General features: G+C 40.1%; 1 protein-coding gene across 6 annotated transcripts in view; it reads left to right on the forward strand.

The window, feature by feature from the left end:
* The window catches only part of ITSN1 (intersectin 1), a 227602-nt gene that overhangs the window by 96484 nt on the left and 112359 nt on the right, over nt 1-18759 (forward strand). For all 6 annotated transcript variants that reach the window (XM_059064443.2, XM_067035034.1, XM_059064441.2 and 3 more), the window contains exons 10-14: nt 2610-2747; nt 4151-4266; nt 8056-8318; nt 10705-10854; nt 10941-11081. In XM_059064443.2, coding sequence (XP_058920426.1) covers nt 2610-2747; nt 4151-4266; nt 8056-8318; nt 10705-10854; nt 10941-11081 — 808 coding nt within the window. The remainder of the gene's footprint in view (nt 1-2609; nt 2748-4150; nt 4267-8055; nt 8319-10704; nt 10855-10940; nt 11082-18759) is intronic.

Consider the following 18759-nt stretch of genomic DNA (forward strand, 5'->3'; position numbering starts at 1 on the left):
CAGATCAGGACTGAAATAAATCTATATTTTGTAACAATTTGGTTGATACATCTTTTAAGTCTCCTTTAACCTATGAACTCCCCCTCGTCTTGTTCTCCACTCCTCCCCCACCCCACCCTGCAAAAACCCCCAGATCATTGTCCTGTAGTTTCTTATAGCCTAACTTTAGCTGATGGCACCCTTGTGGCGTTTTAAGTCATTCTTGTGTTTCCCGTAGGTCGGTAATTAGATCTCGAGCAGGGTTCTCTACCTCAGTGCTGTTGACATTTTAGCCACGATGACTCTGCGGTGGAGGCCTGTCCTGTGGACTATTGATTGTTAAGTAGCATCTCTGGCCTCTGCCTACTTCAGCAGCATGAGCCCCGCCTCCATTTGTGACAATCAGAAATGTCTCCAGACATTGACAGATGTTCTTTGCAGTACTAAGTCGATCAGTGGTTGAGAACCACTCAGCAGATTCAAGTTTGAATTATTTTTTTTTTTTTTTGCAAAATACATCAGAGATGATACCAAGTACTTTCATCAGTAGGTACATTTATGTCTCTGTCTATTTTGTAATGATTTTTACTAGCTATTGATGAGCCTTGCCTAATCCTATAGGATTCTTTACATTTAAATATTAACTAGAACGTTAAATATTTAATTTTAATATCTAGTTAAATATTAACTAGAATACACACTCTTCAGGAGTGTGTATCTCTCAGTTATGCATTATCCATTGATTCCACCTGGAAGATAAACACGGTCTATACCACTTACCTGCTAGGTTCATGATTTTGCTGCAGGCTCATTGATGTGGTTGTTTCGTAAGTGGTCAAGCTCTAGTTCAGCTCCCTTCACCCATTATGGTCCCTTCTGCTTTGTGTTAAAGGGTCAACCTCTTGCAATCGCATAATAACAGACCAGTTAGCAAGCATCTTATATCTATGACACATCTAGACCTCTTTAAGTCTGGGTGTGTACCAGTATCCTAGGGCCCTCTGAAATAAAAACTAAAGACCTAACAATTATGGACATTGGTTGTTCTCATGACACTAGAATATAATGAAATGTTTAAGTTTCTCATTTATAACCTGCCCTCGTTGAAAAAAATACTTGAGTCTTCTCCTACTAGAATATTATATTCTCCTTCTACACGATAAAAAGATATTTAATTAAATGTGTACAGCCATTCTTCAGGCAAGTATGGGGAAAAAAACAAATAGGAATTCCACCTGCCTTTTAATTGCATTTACCTAGGAGTGGGGAGTGGAAAGGAACAGAGAACAAGGTAAAACAGGCAGGGTTTTCATCTGTGGCTCTGTTCTGCTTAAAAACAGGAGTCTGGCACCTGGAAAAGGCAAAGGTAGAGGGACAGAAAAGAGATCAGTGGTTGCGAGGGCCTGGGGGCAAAGGAAAGGAGTGACTATAAAAAAAGTGACTATAAAAAAAGACAGGAATTTTCGGTGATGATGAAACTTCTATACATTGTAGTAGTTACACAACTGAATGTGTTTGTCAAAACTCGAAGAATTGTACTCTAAAAGGGGTGGATGCTACCTCATGGATACTGTACCTTAAAAAAAAAGAGTTGGCTTCCCTGGTGGCGCAGTGGTTTAGAGTCCGCCTGCCGATGCAGGGGACGCGGGTTCGTGCCCCGGTCCGGGAGGATCCCACGTGCCGCGGAGCGGCTGGGCCCGTGAGCCATGGCCGCTGAGCCTGCGTGTCCAGAGCCTGTGCTCCGCAATGGGAGAGGCCACAGCGGTGAGAGGCCCGTGTACCGCAAAAAAAAAAAAAAAAAAAAAAGAGTTTATGCCACCTGAGGAAATTTCAGATTTAAGAGGAGTTTCTTGATTTAATCGCACCAGCAAAGCCAGTTAGTTGCCCAGTTGTAGCATCTGTCCTGTTGGTATTTTAGTGAACAGTGTTGTGGTCTTGCATCCTCTTTTGGTGTCCAGAAGTTGTTAAGTAAAATCACATTCTTGGACTTGCTAGAAAAATCTGTTTAATTAGCTACCAGGGCAAGTTGATTATGAAGAACAGTGACGATTGAATCCTGAGATTAAGGAACTTCTAGAAAACACCTTGCCTCTGTGGCTGGAGGCGGTAAAGATCCACCCTTGGAGGCCTAGGTCAGGGGTTGGTCCAGTGAGCTGAATCTGGCCTGCACCTGCTTTTGTTTTTTAATTAACAACCATGCCCATTTGTTTCTCTATATATTGTCTATGGCTACTTTCCTGCTGCAGCAGCAGAATTCAGTGTGATAGAGATTGTGTGTTCTGCAATGCTTAAATATTTACTATCTGACCCGATAGTCTGCAGAGCGTAGTCTAAATTAGGCACGTGGAATGTATGATACATTTAAAATGGGTTGCAATGATTGAGAAGAGTGTAATTATAATCATAGTTAACATCTGTTGAATGCTAAACACCATCCCAACTATATGGATTGTCTCATTTTGTCTTTGCAGTGGTGGTGTGAAATAGGTACTATTTTTATAAACTGAGGCACAGGGGAACTCAATTGGCCTAGAGTCAGAATAAGAAAATAGAACGTTTAAGTCACTCATGAATAGTAACAAGCATGCATTTTCATGAAACTAGATTACAATGAACTTTTTGTTGAATAGGAATCTTTCTGACATTGATCAAGATGGAAAACTCACAGCAGAAGAATTTATCCTGGCTATGCACCTAATTGATGTAGCTATGTCTGGCCAACCACTGCCACCGGTCCTGCCCCCAGAATACATTCCACCTTCCTTTAGGTAAGGAATATTTGGCTCTCATAAGAAATTGTGTGCTGAGTATGTGAATTTCAAACTTGGCTTTGTTGGCTGTGTATCTTACAGTCATTTTTTATTCTTGGCAAGTAAATGAAATATCTATGAATTCAAGCAAATCTTCTTAGGTAGGTTTGTGTTAATTTTTCCCTGTTCTGTTCTTTAAAGTACTTATAGGATATTAGTAAAACAGTCAAGTAAAACATCACGGATTTTGTGATTTTTGAGACAATCCATATAATCAAAGCTCACCCAAAACTTTAGCAGTTTAAGTGCAATGATATCAACCTGTACATAGAAAATAAAGCAAGGAGATTCTGCCTATGAATTCTACACATTCCAGACAGAGGTAACGAAATGCTGGCAATGTAGAAATTATAATCAGGAAGATAATTAAAGAAAATTTTCATGGTCTGAAACATAACCTCAGTGGAGACATTGAGAGGGTAGTTCAGGGTCCAGTTGGGAGGACTCTGCAGTTACTGGTATCCTCCGCCTACACACAGCCACGCATAGACAGCCCTCTTGGACAACTGTGTCTCAAAGCTTTAACTCAAAAGACAAATTTGAGATCTTACGAGTACAAAGAACAAAAGAAGCACAGATAAGAATTTCTGTCCTAATCCCTCATGGGAAGGACTGGGGGAAAGTCCCCATAAAAGTATGAGACACGAAGCCATCACTGTCAGCACATACATGGTGCAGGGGGGAGCTGAGAAGACTGTGAATGTGTAGAAGAAACCGGTAGCTGGACATTTGCCGATAAAATCTCACAGCTGCAAGAATTGCTACAAGAAACAACACTGGAAGCTGATAAAAACATAAAAAGAAGATAGGTAGATCGGTTTAAAAGAGCAAGATTAATGGTGTAAAGTGAAACTAACCAGTAAACTAAGTGATTTGTTTTAAGGACTATAAAGTGTAGACATTTCATGTGTTTATTAAGAGATAACATGGAGAGACTTTGTAAAGGGAAAAAAAAAGATGCTCTCAATGAGCTGAGCTGCTAATCTTCCCTTGGAAATTTAATATTCCATAGGAGGGTTATGATCGTTACAGTGAACACTTACTATGTCCCAGGTACTGCTCTAACCACTTGACAATTGTTAATTGATTTAATCCTTTGGAATCGTCCTACTTTTGGTGATGGTTCTAAGCATTTGAATGAATATGGCACTCAGAGTCTGATGACGTTCAGATACTCACTTTTAAGAAACTCTTTGTAAATAGAGGAGACCAAATCTTTATCTTTTCCTCACTAAAAATGAAATTTGCTCCATGATATGTGGCATAATCTTAAAAAAAAGTTTTTCATAATTTACCCAATTCTACCTAGACAGCTTTATGTGAATCCTTTTTTTTTTTTTCTTTTTTTCCCACAACTGCAGAAGAGTTCGATCTGGCAGTGGTATATCTGTCATAAGCTCAACTTCAGTAGATCAGAGGTTACCAGAGGAACCAGCTTTAGAAGATGAACAGCAACAACTAGAAAAGAAATTACCTGGTAAGACAGTCCTTATATTTGAATTATAGCATATTAGAGATTTTCTATCTCTAAGGCAAAGATGGAAGTAAAAATAAATTTAGCTTTTGACATTCTTGCTATGTTTCTTTTTTAAAATTTTATTTATTTTATTTTTTTGCTGCGTTGGGTCTTTGTTGCTGCGCACAGGCTTTTCTCTGGTTGCGGCGAGCAGGGGCTACTCTTGGTTGCAGTGCGCGGGCTTCTCATTGTGGTGGCTTCTCTTATTGCAGAGTGTAGGCTCTAGGTGCGTGGGCTTCAGTAGTTGTGGCACGTGGGCTCAGTAGTTGTGGCTCGCAGGCTCTAGAGCTCAGGCTCAGTAGTTGTGGCGCATGGGCTTAGTTGCTCCGCAGCATGTGGGATCTTCCCGGAACAGGGCTCGAACCCATGTCCCCTGCATTGGCAGGCAGATTCTTAACGACTGAGCCACCGGGGAAGCCCTTGCTATGTTTCTTTAACTGACCTTAGTCAGAAAGGAGACACGTTTCACATGCTTTTGGATTTGAATATATGTATAGAAATAAGAACATTATGTACTCTGCTAATGCACCCTTGTTCTAGCTTTTAAATTAAAATCTGATTATTTACCACTTAACAAAAATTTTATAAACGTTATCTATAAAATGCTCAAAACTGATAAGCCTATAAGGTTAATACCTTAATACCACTAGTGCAGAAATCAAATGTAAAATTGCCTACTGTTGTTTTTTCATGTTGTTATAGAATCGGAAGCTCCTTGATAACAAGAAGTTATTTTAAATTTAATATGAACCTAATTTAAATTATCCTCATTTACAAAGATAAATTCATCATACTGTTAAAATAGTCTATGGTAGCTATGAATTATTAATGATGAGGTGATAATTGATACTGACACCCTAATGAAATTTATTATGGAATATCTTTTTTTTTTTTTTTTTTTTTGCGGTATGCGGGCCTCTCACTGTTGTGGCCTCTCCCGTTGCGGAGCACAGGCTCCGGACGCGCAGGCCTAGCGGCCATGGCTCACGGGCTTAGTTGCTCCGCGGCATGTGGGATCTTCCCGGACCGGGGCACGAACCCGTGTCTCCTGCATCGGCAGGCGGATTCTCAACCACTGCGCCACCAGGGAAACCCTGGAATATCTTTATGTTAAATACTCTGTCAGTGTCATTTTGTTGTATTTAAAGTGCTCAGGGGATAATTGACCTGCTCAGGACACTAGCTCTCCTAGTCTCCTCTTTAACTAAATTACTTTTTGTTCAGTGATAAACTGCTTACTGAAAATGTTCTTTGTTCAAGTGTGTTGAGTACAGTAAAGAATCTAAATGTTAATAACACATGGTCCATGCCCTCTAGAAGGTTATAATACAACTGAGGATTTAAGACATCCATATAAACAATCATCAAAGCAGTGCATAAGTATGATAAATTCCTGAAGACAGAATTATAGATGCACAGAAGAGCTTACTTATAGCTGGTTGCCATAGACTGGGAAATACACAAGCAATTAAATATGGAAGAGGTCACAGTTGAGTTGAGATTTGAAGAGTACTTGGGTCATTACAAGTGGAAGGGAGGAACATTTCAGGTTGATAATAATGGGAATAAAGTCTTAAAGCAAATAAGGACAGGAATCCTTAGAATTTGGAATTTTCTTTTTCTGTTGGTAGAAGACATTCATTTAAAGTTTTGAATAGGATGTGACACAGTATTAGAGTTTTTGATTAGTGCATTCTTTCTTTCAACAGCCATTTATTATGTGCCTCTGTGTACCAGAAATAGAGCCAGATTTTGGAATTTAAAAGATGTATAGGGACTTTCCGTTTTTTTCTTTTTTTAATCGAGATAAAATTTACTTACGATAAAATTGATCATTTTGAAGTATACAATTCATTGGATGTCTAAGTCAGCTTGGGCTTCCATAATAAAATGTCATAGTCTGGGTGGCTCAAATAGCAGAAATTTATTTCTTACAGTTCTGGAGGATAGGAAGTCCAAGATCAGGGTGCTGTCCACTTCCATTCCTGGTGAGGGCACTCTTCCCGACTTGGAGACGGCTGCATTCTCACTAGGTCCTCACATGGCCTTTCCTCGGTGTGTGCACATGGAAAAAGAAAGATAGCTCTCTCTTCCTTTTCTTATAAGGCCACTAATTCATAATGAGGGCCCCATCATCATGACCTTATCTTAACTGGAATTAGAAAGTTCCCATCTGCAAATACCAGCCCATGTGGGAGTTAGGGTTTCATCCTATAAAATGGTGGGGTGGAAAACATTCAGTCCAAAACAGTGGCCATACCTAGTTACTCCCCATTCTCCCTTTTCCCCAGTCCCTGGAAATCACCAGTCTGGTTTCTGTCTCTTTGGATTTACCTCTTCTGGATATTTCATATTTATGCAGTGGGTGACCTTTTACATCTGGCTTCTTTCACTTAGCATAGTGTTTTTGAGATTCATCCACATTGTAGCATGTATCATTACTTCATTCTTTCTCTGATGGAGGGCACTTTCGATTTTAAGGTGGCAGAGTAAAATGGATGCTGCCTGTTCTGAAATCACAAAAGGAGCCAGAAGAACAAGAAAATAAAACTTGCTTGCCATCTCTGATCTCTAATCTAACTACAGTATGTAAGGAAGGTCTGTTTTCAGTGAAGGCCAGACAGGAATGTGGGAAGAAGCCAAGAAAGGATGCTCACAGCTACACATCTCAAGACAGAGTGTGAAGTGACGGTCCTTGAAGTAGATTGGGAACAATGGGAATGACATGCTGCACAGGCTGTCAGTGAAAGCTTCCCTTGTCTGGGTCTGGCTCCAAGGAGAAGCGTGTGAGGCAAACACAAAACTGAATAGACGCTGCTGAAAACATAGGGATGTGGTGGATGGAATTTTTTTTTAAAGTAAAATAAAATGGATGTAAGCAGTTTTAGCAAGGATCAGAGAAAAACAATTATTGACCTGGGGATAGTTCTAAACTTAATAATTGGTGTTCTCAAAGAAGGAAACTGAGTAATGGGTTAGAAAAAATAATTTACTGAGTATCATTTCCATGATGATTAGGGCACAACCTGCTCTTCAGTGTGAAACCCAGGAGGAGACTACCTTCTTACTTCTGCGTTCAGAAACTGTCTTGTTTGTTAAAATTGAAGACACAACAGCACGGTTTTAAGCAAAGGAAAAAGAGGTAGAAAGGGAAAGATTCGTGGTACAGATGTGACGGGGTCAATTGCAGAATCCAGGTCATAGAAAAGGGAAAGGGTAGAGTGACAAGGAAGATATGGAGGTTGGGTGATGATGCAGAACTGCTGTCAAAAGATTATTCCAGGGCCTTCCCTGGTGGTGCGGTGGTTGAGAGTCCGCCTGCCGATGCAGGGGATGCGTTTTCATGCCCCGGTCTGGGAGGATCCCACATGCCGCGGAGCAGCTGGGCCCATGAGCCATGGCCGCTGAGCCTGCATGTCCGGAGCCTGTGCTCCGCAACGGGAGAGGCCACAACAGTGAGAGGCCCGCGTACCGCAAAAAAAAAAAAAAAAAAAAATTATTCCAGAAACCGCGTTTGGCATTTCGAACACTATGATGTAGTTCATCTGGAGGGGAGAATATATAAGCAAGAAGCTGGGTGAAGGGCACGTTCATAGTGCTTATCAATGAGGGCACAGGTGAGAAAGAAGCTTTGGGAGTTGGGGTTTGCAGGTACACTACACACATTTCCAATATGCCGCTGAGTTTTCCCTTTCAAAATACTATGTTGAAAATCATGGCTTCTCCTAATCGTTACGTCTTGTTTTAAAGTAACCTTTGAAGATAAGAAGCGTGAGAACTTTGAACGTGGCAATCTGGAGCTGGAGAAACGGAGACAAGCGCTCTTGGAGCAGCAGCGCAAAGAACAAGAGCGCCTCGCCCAGCTGGAGAGGGCGGAGCAGGAGAGGAAGGAGCGGGAGCGCCAGGAGCAGGAGCGCAAGAGACAACTGGAGCTGGAGAAGCAGCTGGAAAAGCAGCGGGAGCTAGAACGGCAGAGAGAGGAGGAGCGGAGGAAGGAAATCGAGAGGCGAGAGGTGTGCGACTAGGGAGCAGCCCCATCGTGAGCACGTGTGCTCTTCCAGGATTGTTTCAGCACCGTATTAACACGGGCTTTTTGTTCTTTTCACAATTCCGTAGTTTTAGTTATTCACAAACTTGTGCCACCGTCACCACTAATGCATCACCCCAAAAAGAAACTCCTTTTACCCATTAAGCTGTTACTCCCCGTTCCCCCTCCTCCCTGCCCTTAACAACCACGGATTTCCTTTCTCTCTCCATAGGTTTGCCTATTCCGGACATTTGGTATAAGTGGATTCACATAATACGTGGCCTTTCGTGTCTGGCTTTCGATTAGCGTGTTTTCGTGCTAAGTTGTAGCGTGAATCAATACTTTATTCCTTTCTGTGGTTGAATAGTATTCCATTATATGGATAGACCACATTTTGTTTATCCATTCATCAGCTGATGGACATTTGGGTGGTTTCTACTTTCTGGCTATTTTGACTACTGTTGCTATGAACGTTCATGTACAAGTTTTTGATAATACAGTCTTGTAACAAACCATTGATAGCAGTGTAGTATTTTTTCCTAGCCTTTTTTCTGCATTCACAGACAAATATAGAAACAAAAGGGTTTATATGGTGGAGAGGTTGAAGGTTTCGTGAAATTGTTTTTTTAAACCACTGTAATGGTATCACACTAATTTTATTGTTCTGCATCTTTTTCTTTTCCCACTTTAGAAAATATGTCTAGTAATCTTCACTGTATTTTATGGATGGCTTCCTAAATTTGGTGCCATACCTGGATAGGAGCCAAGCCTATCTCCTGTCTTTCCGATTTTAGTATATATTTTTAAAAATTAATTAATTAATTAATTAATTAATGGCTGCATTGGGTCTTCGTTGCTGCATGTGGGCTACTCTTCGTTGCGGTGCGCGGGCTTCTCATTGGGTGGCTTCTCTTGTTGCGGAGCACGGGCTCTAGGCACACAGGCTTCTGTAGTTGTGGCACACGGGCTCAGTAGTTGTGGCTCACAGGCTCTAGAGTGCAGGCTCAGTAGTTGTGGCTCACAGGCTTAGTTGCTCCGCGGCATGTGGAGTCTTCCCAGACCAGGGCTCGAACCTGTGTCCCCTGCATTGGCAGGTGGAGTCTTAACCACTGCGCTACCAGGGAAGTCCTAGTATGTTGTTACAGAAGCAATGACATGATTCTCTTGTGTGGATAAAATGTATTTTAAAGATGGGGGATTTGTTTTGATAAAAAAAATAATACTTTGGTTTCATCTCCTGATGATTGCTTTAGAAAACTTGTAGCTATAAGCTGCCTTTTGTTCGGGCAGACACACACAGATACTAACAGGATTTTCATTTCCAGAATGAGAACCAAAAGGTAGACAACCTTTCCTTCTTCAATGTTTAAAAAAAATTTAAAAAGTATTTTAGAGTGTTTATTCAGGATTATTTAATTGACATTTACCGTGTGCCAGGCATTGATAGTCCCTGGAGATATGGTGATGAATAGGAACTCCACCTGTCCTCCAGACCCTTACAGTGTAGCTGGAGTACAGGTATGTAAGAAGCAATTACAATACGATAAAGAGTGCCATGGCTTCCCTGGTAGCGCAGTGGTTGGGAGTCCGCCTGCCGATGCAGGGGACGCGGGTTCATGCCCCAGTCCGGGAGGGTCCCGCATGCTGCGGAGCGGCTGGGCCCGTGGGCCATGGCCGCTGAGCCTGCGCATCTGGAGCCTGTGCTCTGCAACGGGAGAGGCCACAGCGGTGAGAGGCCCGCGTACCGCAAAAAAAGGAAAAAAAAAGAGTGCCAGGTGCTCCGACAGATACTCTGCCTAGCAGCCATCAGAGTCAGCGTTGAAGAGAGCTAACATTGCCAGAGAAATTACAGAACCTTCTGTGCTAAAAAGGAAATGAATGATTAGGGAGATGGGGGTCACAAACTTTTAAAGCTTGAGACAAATAATAATCTCTCATGTGACAGAAGAAATAATAACTACTTGTTTGATGGAAGAAAGCTTTTTTTGTTTTGTTTTTTGTTCTGGGGTTTTTGGTTTGATTTTACGAGATTAATTTTCCTTGTTTTTTATGAGTCAGTAAATAAGGAAGAGCAGCTTATTTAGCACACCAGGCATCCTTAGCAGCATAAAGAATTGAATGTCAGTGGTGAAACAATCCAGTCTGTTCTCAACTCATGTAAATATAATAGCCTTTCTGAATATTCTCTTTTTACCCATAGAAGGAATATCATATTTGTATAAAATTTTTCTGCTATTTTAAAATAAAAATTTCTTGTAATGTTTAATAATATTTCACCCCTAAAAGAAAAGATTACTATATGTAATGCTTAGTAAGAGACCTTGAAGGGTGTAAGAACTGAACAATTAATAAATTGTCTGTGTATGTCACAGGCTGCAAAACGGGAGCTTGAAAGGCAACGACAGCTTGAGTGGGAACGGAATCGAAGACAAGAACTATTAAATCAAAGAAACAAAGAACAAGAGGACATAGTTGTGCTGAAAGCAAAGAAAAAGACTTTGGAATTTGAATTAGAAGCTCTAGTGAGTAGTTTGATTATGCTTTGGGAATCTACTTACATTGAACCATTAAAATGCTAATAATTCTTATTATTTTTCATTTGTTAAAGAATGATAAGAAGCATCAACTAGAAGGAAAACTTCAAGATATCAGGTGTCGATTGACAACCCAAAGGCAAGAAATTGAGAGCACAAACAAATCTAGAGAGTTGAGAATTGCTGAAATCACCCACCTGCAGCAACAATTACAGGTGAGAAAGTATGTCCTTTAAAAGATTTTTGGCTTACATGCCTTTCTCTGATTCATCTCATTCATTTATTCACTCAACGAACATCAAGCATCTAATAGGTGCTGGGAAGCCAAGATGAAGTAGACAAGGTCCTTGCCTGAAAATAGGTTGTCTAGTAACTCAGCACACTTGCTGAGACTGCTGCATGCCAGCTCAATGCAAGCTCTGGTAAGCACTGAGGATCCAGCAGTGGACGGCAGAGACAGGAACCCCGCCCTCACGGAGCTTACCTTCTGTTTGCAGGGGAGACAAGCACTAATAAAATGACAAGTATGTACTGTATTAGAAGATGAAAAGTTGCTCTGGAGAGCGAGTAGGGAAGAGAGTCCCCAGTAGTAAGGAGGGCTGTGATTTTGAGTAATGTGGTCAGGACAGGCCTCTCTCTGAACATGCATTTTGAGCAAAGACTTGAAAGAGATGAGTGGCTGAGCCATGTGAATATCTGGCAGAGCAAGTTATAGGTAGGGAAACAATAGTGCAGAAGACCTGAGGCTGTAGCTGGTCTCTGGGATGCCAGTTACAGCAAGGAGACTGCTATGGGTGGAGCAAGTGGGGGCTGGATCACACAGGACCTATAGTCCATTCATGGGACTTTGGCTTTACCTTGATAAGCACAAAAAAGAAGTGCAGTTAAGTATTTTAGGGGGAGTTCCAGAGATGTATGTGTAGACAACAGTTGGAGGCACAGTGGAGTACTCTAAGCAGTTCTGCTTTCATTTTATTACCTATCCAACCTTGACCACCAAGTTGTTACAATATCACCTGGTTTGGTTTCCAGTGTTGAGCTAGGGAGGCATCAAATTCATGTAGATATTGTTCTGCATATCATCATGAAAGATGATCAGTTTTGAGCATTGTGACTTTTTTTTTTCCTAAGTCATTTTAAGACCTCTGTGTTCTCAGAGACGTTTTCTATTTATTTATTTATTTAGGCTGTGTTGGGTCTTTGTTGCTGCACGCGGGCTTGCTCTAGTTGCAGCGAGCGGGGGCTACTCTTCATTGCAGTGCTCAGGCTTCTCATTGGGTGGCTTCCCTTGTTGCGGAGTACAGGCTCTAGGCACGCGGGCTTCAGTAGTTGTGGCTCGCGGGCTCTAGAGCGCAGGCTCAGTAGTTGTGGTGCACGGGCTTAGTTGCTCTGCAGCATGTGGATCTTCCCAGACCAGGGCTTGAACCTGTGTCCCCTGCATTGGCAGGTGGATTCTTAACCACTGCACTACCAGGGAAGTCCCTTGAACATTGTGACTTTTATTTCAACTTCTTCCTCTCTGCATGCTATTTTTGAGATTTATCCATATTGTTGAGTGAATCAGTTGTTTGTTCCTTTTCATCATTGAGTAGTATTTCCTTATTTATTCCCTCACCTGTTGAGGGACATGTAGGTTTTTTTCCAGCTTGGGACTGTTTTTTTGTTTTTTTTTTTTGAATTTATTTTTGGCTGCTTGGGTCTTCATCGCTGCATGCAGGCCTTCCTCTAGCTGCAGCGAGCAGGGGCTACTCTTTGTTGCAATGTGCTGGCTTCTCATTGCAGTGGCTTCTCTTTGCGGAGCACAGGCTCTAGGCGCATGGGATTCAGTAGTTGTGGTTCGCAGGCTCTAGAGCGCAGGCTCAAGAGTTGTGGTGCAAGGGCTCACTTGCCCCGCGGCACGTGGGATCTTCCTGGACCAGGGATCAAACTCATGTTCCCTGAACCAGCAGGAGATTCCTGACCACCGCACCACCAGGGAAGTCCCTGGTTTGTGACTTTTATGAATAAAGCTGCAATGCGTATTTACTTATACATCTTTATGTGGAAATGTGTTTTATTTCTCTTGGTTATATTTTAGGAGTGGAATTACTATGTCATGTAAGTATGTGCTTAACCCTATCAGGAACTATCAAATTGTTTGCAAAGTGGTTGTACCATTTTACATTCTCACCAGGAGTGTATGAGTCCTTCAGTTGTTCCTCATTCTTGTCAACACTTGGTATTGCCATTATTTTTAATTTTAACATCTCTGGTGGGTGTGTAATGATATCTCATGTGGCTTTAACTTGCATTTTCCTGAAGGCTAATGATGTTGCTCATTGTTTCATATGTGTATTAGTATGCACCTTCTGTGTGTCTTTGTGAAAAAATCTTTAGCTTATTTTTTAGTAGGTTGTTTAGCATATTATCAAAGTTCTTTATATATTCTTGTAAGAAGTCCTTTTTTAAGAAAATATATATATTTATTTATTTGGTTGTGCCGGGTCTTAGTTGTGTCAGTCAGGCTTCTTAGTTGCAGCCCACAGGCTCCTTAGTTGTGGCTCGTTGTCTTCTTAGTTGCGGCACGTGTGCTTCTTAGTCGTGGCAGGAGGGCTCCTTAGTTGCAGCTTGCTGGCTCCTTAGTTGTGGCATGCAAACTCTTAGTTGCGGCATGCATATGGGATCTAGTTCCCTGACCAGGGATTGACTCTGTGCCCTCTTTATTAAGGGCGTGGAATCTTAAGCACTGTGCCACCAGGGAAGTCCCAGAAGTCCTTTGTCAGATAGATGTTTTGAAAACATTTTCGCCCAGTCTGTGGCTTACCTTTTCATTTTTGTAATGGTGTTCTTTAAAGGGTAGACGTGTTTAATTTGGGGAAAGTTCAACTTATTCATTTTTTTCTTTTATGGTTTACACTTTCCATGTTCAATGTAAGAAATCTTTGACTATCCCAAGATTGCAGATATTTTCTCGTATCTTTTCTTCCAGAAGTTTTACCCTTTAATATTACATGTTTAGGTCTGTGATCCATTTCAGGTTCATTTTTACTTAAGTGTAAGGTAAGGGATGAGGTTCATTTTTTTCCATACCAACACCCAGTTGTTCTAGCAACATTTATTAAAAACACTGTCCTTCTCCCCCATTGAATTGCCTTGGTAGCTTGTTGATAACCAATTAACCACATTTGTAAAAAATCTTTTCTAGATTCTCTTCTGTTCCTTTGGTCTATGTCTATCCTTTCACCAGTATTTCACTCTGTTGATAATTTTAGTTTTATAATAATTTTTGAAATCAGGTAGTGTGAGTTCTTCAATATTTTTCTTTTTCAAATTATTTTGGCTATTTTAGGTCCTTTACATTTCCACAGAAGCTTTTAAAATCATCATGTTAGTTTTTACAAAAGTACTTAGAATTTTTATTGGAATTCCATTGAATTTATAGATCAGTATGGGAAGAATTGACATCTTAACAATATTGAGTCTTAATAGTATATCTCTTAATTTTATTAGGGTTGTTACAAATTCTTACAGCAGTGTTTTGTAGTTTTCAGCGTACAAGTCTTGTACATATTTTGTAAAGTTTAGCCCTAATTATTTCAAGGTTTTTGATGCTATTGTGTATTACATATTTTAATTTCAATTTACAGTTGTTTGATGCCAGTATATAGAAACAGAATTCATTTTCATATATTGACATTATATGTGTGATATTGCCTAACTCATTTATTAGTTCTAATAGCTTTATTGTAGCTTCCTTAGAATTTCTACATGCATAAACATTGTGAATAAGGATAACTTTATTTCTTCTTTTTCTTTTTAAAAAATATTTATTTATTCATTTGGTTGCGCCAGGTCTTAGTTGTGGCAGGTGGGCTCCTCAATTGTGGCATGCAAACTCTTAGTTGTGGCATGCATGTGGGTTCTAGTTCCCTGACCAGGGGTTGAACCCAGGCCCCCTGCATTGGGAGCGTGGAGTCTTAACCACTGCGCCACCATAACTTGATTTTTTTTCCAATCTATACGCCTTTTATTTCTTTTTTTGTCTTAACTGCATTGATTACAACCTCTAGTACTATGTTGAATAGAAGTGGTGAGAGTCTTGTTCTTGATCTTAGGAGCAAAGCATTCTCACCATGAGGTATGATGTTAACTGTAGGGTTTTTTTGATTGATGCCCTTTATTAGGGTGAGGGACTTCCCTTTTTTTCCTTGTTTGCTGACAGTTTTTATCATGAATGGGTGTTGAATTGGGTCATATTCTTTTTTCCTGCATTTATTGAGATGTTTATGTGGTTTTTTTCTCCTTTATTTTGTTAATGTGGTGGTATTTGAATGTTAAACCAACCTTCCATTCTTAGGGTAAACTGCACTTGGTCATGGTGTATTATTGTTTAACAAACATTTTGCTGGATCTACCTTGCTGTTATTAGGGGTCTCTATTGAAATTCATGAAGGATATTAGTTTATCTATTTCTCATAATGCCCTTGTCTAGCTTTGGTATCAGGGTAATAAATAAGAAACTAAGCTGTAGGGTATTCTTTTCTGATTTAGTTTCTAAAAATATAGGATGGTAGTCTTTCCTTGATATCTGTGGGGGCACTGGTTCCAAGTTGCCTGGGGATACCAAAATCTGTGGGTGCTCAAGTCCTTTATGTAAAATGTATAGTACAGTAGTCCTTTCATATTGGCATATTTGGATTGAAATTCGATCCTAGGCTGGTTGAATCCAGATATGGTGGACTGACTGTAGTGGTAGCTACCATTTATCGAAGGTCTGGCATGTGCCAGTGTGCTCAGTGCTAAGACCTTAATGTGGATATTTAACAGAGTCCCACAGTAATCTGGTAAGGGCACTATCATTACTCTCATGTTATATGTGAGAAAGTGAAGATTCGAGAAGGGAACATTCTAGAATCAGTTTCTGGCATTCAGTTTCTAGCTGGGAAACAGGAATCCAAATTCAAATCCAGATCTATGTGACTTAAAGACTTTACTTCCAACCTTGACACTACACTGCCTTCCTAGCTAACCCCATCGGCTTGTGTCTTAAAATCCTGTATATTTCTATAAAACTTTCTCTCACCTCCTGGAATAGTTATCAGGTTCCAGTATCAGATCAGTTGGTCCAAATATGCAGATTAAAGGATTCAGGAGGCCAATTGCACGATGCCATTTTAGTATAAGGGACTTGAACAATCTCAGATTTTGCTATTGAGAGGATCCTGGAACCAATCCCCCATGGATACTGAGGGATAACTGTGTTTTTTCCTTAAATTTTTGGTGGCATTCACTAGTGAAGCCTTCTGGGTCTGGAATCTTGTTTGTGGTAGAACATTTAATTGCAAAATTTATTCTATAGATATCGACACAAGGCTATTCCAGTTTTCTATTTGTTCTTTGGTCTGTTTTGATAATTTGTATCTTGCAATGAATGTGAAATTTCATCTAAGTTAACAAATTTATTTGTATAAAATTGTTTATAATATTCTCTTATTATTCTTTGCAAGTCTGTAGTATCTGTAGTGATGTTACTTCTTTCATTCCTGATACTGGGAATTTGTATCTTTTCTCCGCCACTGCAACTCCTCCTCTCCCTCCCCTTTCTCCTTCTCTTCCTCCTCTCCCTTCCCCTCTTCCTCCTTTACTCCATCAATCTAGCTAGGAGCATATTGGGTTTATTGATTGATTTTTTTTTTTGAAAGGTTTTGGTTTTATAGATTTTATTTTCTCTGTTGTGTGTCTGTTTTCTATTTCATTGACTTAGGCTTCTTATTATTTCCTTCCATCTCTTTATTTTGGGTTTAATTTGCTTTTTTCTAGCCTTGTAAGGAGGAAGCTTAAATTATTGAATTTGGATCTTTCTTCATTTCTGATAATGTGTAACATTTTACGCTATATAGTTCCTTCAGAGCATTGTCATAGCCATATGAATATGTTGTATTTTTAAATCCACTCAATTCAAAACCTTTTTTAAAATTTCCTTTGTCATTTCTTTGATGGGTTATTTAGAATTATGCTGTTTAGTTTCCAAATGCTTGGATTATTTTTTCATTTGTCTTATTGATTTCTGATTTATTTATGATATGATCTGTGAACATACTCTGTATGATTTTAATAATCCTTTTAAGTTTATTGAGACTTATGTTATGGCCCAGCATTTGATCTGTCTTGGTGAATATTGCATGTGCTCTTGTAAAGAATGTGTACTCTAGGGCTTCCCTGGTGGTGCAGTGGTTGAGAATCCGCCTGCCGATGCAGGGGACATGGGTTCGTGCCCCGGTCCGGGAAGATCCCACATGCCACGGAGCGGCTGGGCCCGTGAGCCATGGCTGCTGAGTCTGTGCGTCCGGAGCCTGTGCTCCGCAAAGGGAGAGACCACAACAGTGAGAGGCCCGCCTACCACAAAAAAAAAAAAAAAAAAAAAAAAAAAAAAAGAATGTGTACTCTATTGAAGTTGGGTAGGGTGTCCTGATCAAGTTGATTCATGATGTCGTTCATGTCTTCTGTGTCCTTACTGATTATCACTGAAGTCCTAATCAATTTGAGATATTAGGATATGACATATAATGTAAACAGTATCAGAAGTTCACTGCTAGAAATTGTTTGAAAATATTTTAAAATGTATGCACCTTTTAAAAGTGTATTCTTTTCTGTGGTAACTGTTTTTCTGTGTCTTTCATTAACTATTTATGAGAAGTTTCATAAAATATTCCTTTGAAAATTTAGGAGTGAAGGCCATGTGTTTGTTTATTATCTCACTGAATGCTCTGTGTCCAAACATATTTTTATTATTTAAGATTGACGGGCTTCCCTGGTGGCGCAGTGGTTGGGAGTCCGCCTGTCAGGACCCCGCATGCCGCGGAGCGGCTGGGCCCGTGAGCTATCTATGGCTGCTGGGCCTGCGCGTCCGGACCCTGTGCTCTGCAGTGGGAGAGGCCGCATCAGTGAGAGGCCCGCGTACGGCAAAAAAAAAAAAAAAAAAAAAAGATTGATGCTTAGTATATTCAGTTATTGATAATAAAATACCGATCAAAGTTCCTGAAAAAGTAGTGAAGTTAAAAATAATACATGGTTTGAAGAAAAGCAGGTACATAGTAGGCAGTGAGAAATCTGTTTCCTTTCTTTACAGTAATTAGCAAATTCTTGCTCTGCAAATGAGTCAGGTAGCCCTTCATATTGGTTTGACCTATTTTCGAAACTCAGGTAGTCCATTTAAAAGTAACGTTTAAATAAGTGAAACAATCTGAGTGATCTGAGCCAGGCTTCATCTTGATCCTTCATTGTTTGTCCTGGTTCAGGAAAGAATCTTTGGGATTGGCTAAGAGGTCTTGCCTTAATTTAGCAAGGAGAACAAGAGGAGAAGCTTAGTTGGCTATGCTTTTTTGGGAAAATGATCGGTTTTTGTATTCTGTTTTGTTCAAATTTGGGGGGGTGGGGGGGTATATGTGTTTGTGTGGATTATTCATATGAGAAGATGCTACCAAATCCTCTCCATTGAGCTGTATCTACTGTTCAGACATATAGTACACAAAGATTTATTACACACAAGCCAGTCTGTATCTAAAGGTGGTTGTTCCAGAAAGGGACTGGTTCTTAGCCTCTAGTGAAAATTTTTAATTGACATTTTTATTTTTTCAAACCATAAGTTAATACACAGAGATTTTTTTCCTCAAATCAAAGTAAAAATGAAAGTCAAATATTCCTTAATAAAGGCTGGAAAATCTGTCCTTTTTCTAAAATGTGTAGAAACTATATTGAATAATTTCAGCTGAACTTAGGCAAATACAATTGCTTGTCAAGTCACCCATGAAAACTCCAAATAGCCTTGTACAATGTGGTTTAGCTTTTATCTATGTCAGTTAAAAAATAGTTGGTTCAAGGGCTTCCCTGGTGGCGCAGCGGTTGAGAGTCCGC

This window comes from Kogia breviceps, chromosome 5, assembly GCF_026419965.1.
Source record: "Kogia breviceps isolate mKogBre1 chromosome 5, mKogBre1 haplotype 1, whole genome shotgun sequence".
In the NCBI taxonomy this organism is placed as follows: domain Eukaryota; kingdom Metazoa; phylum Chordata; class Mammalia; order Artiodactyla; family Physeteridae; genus Kogia; species Kogia breviceps.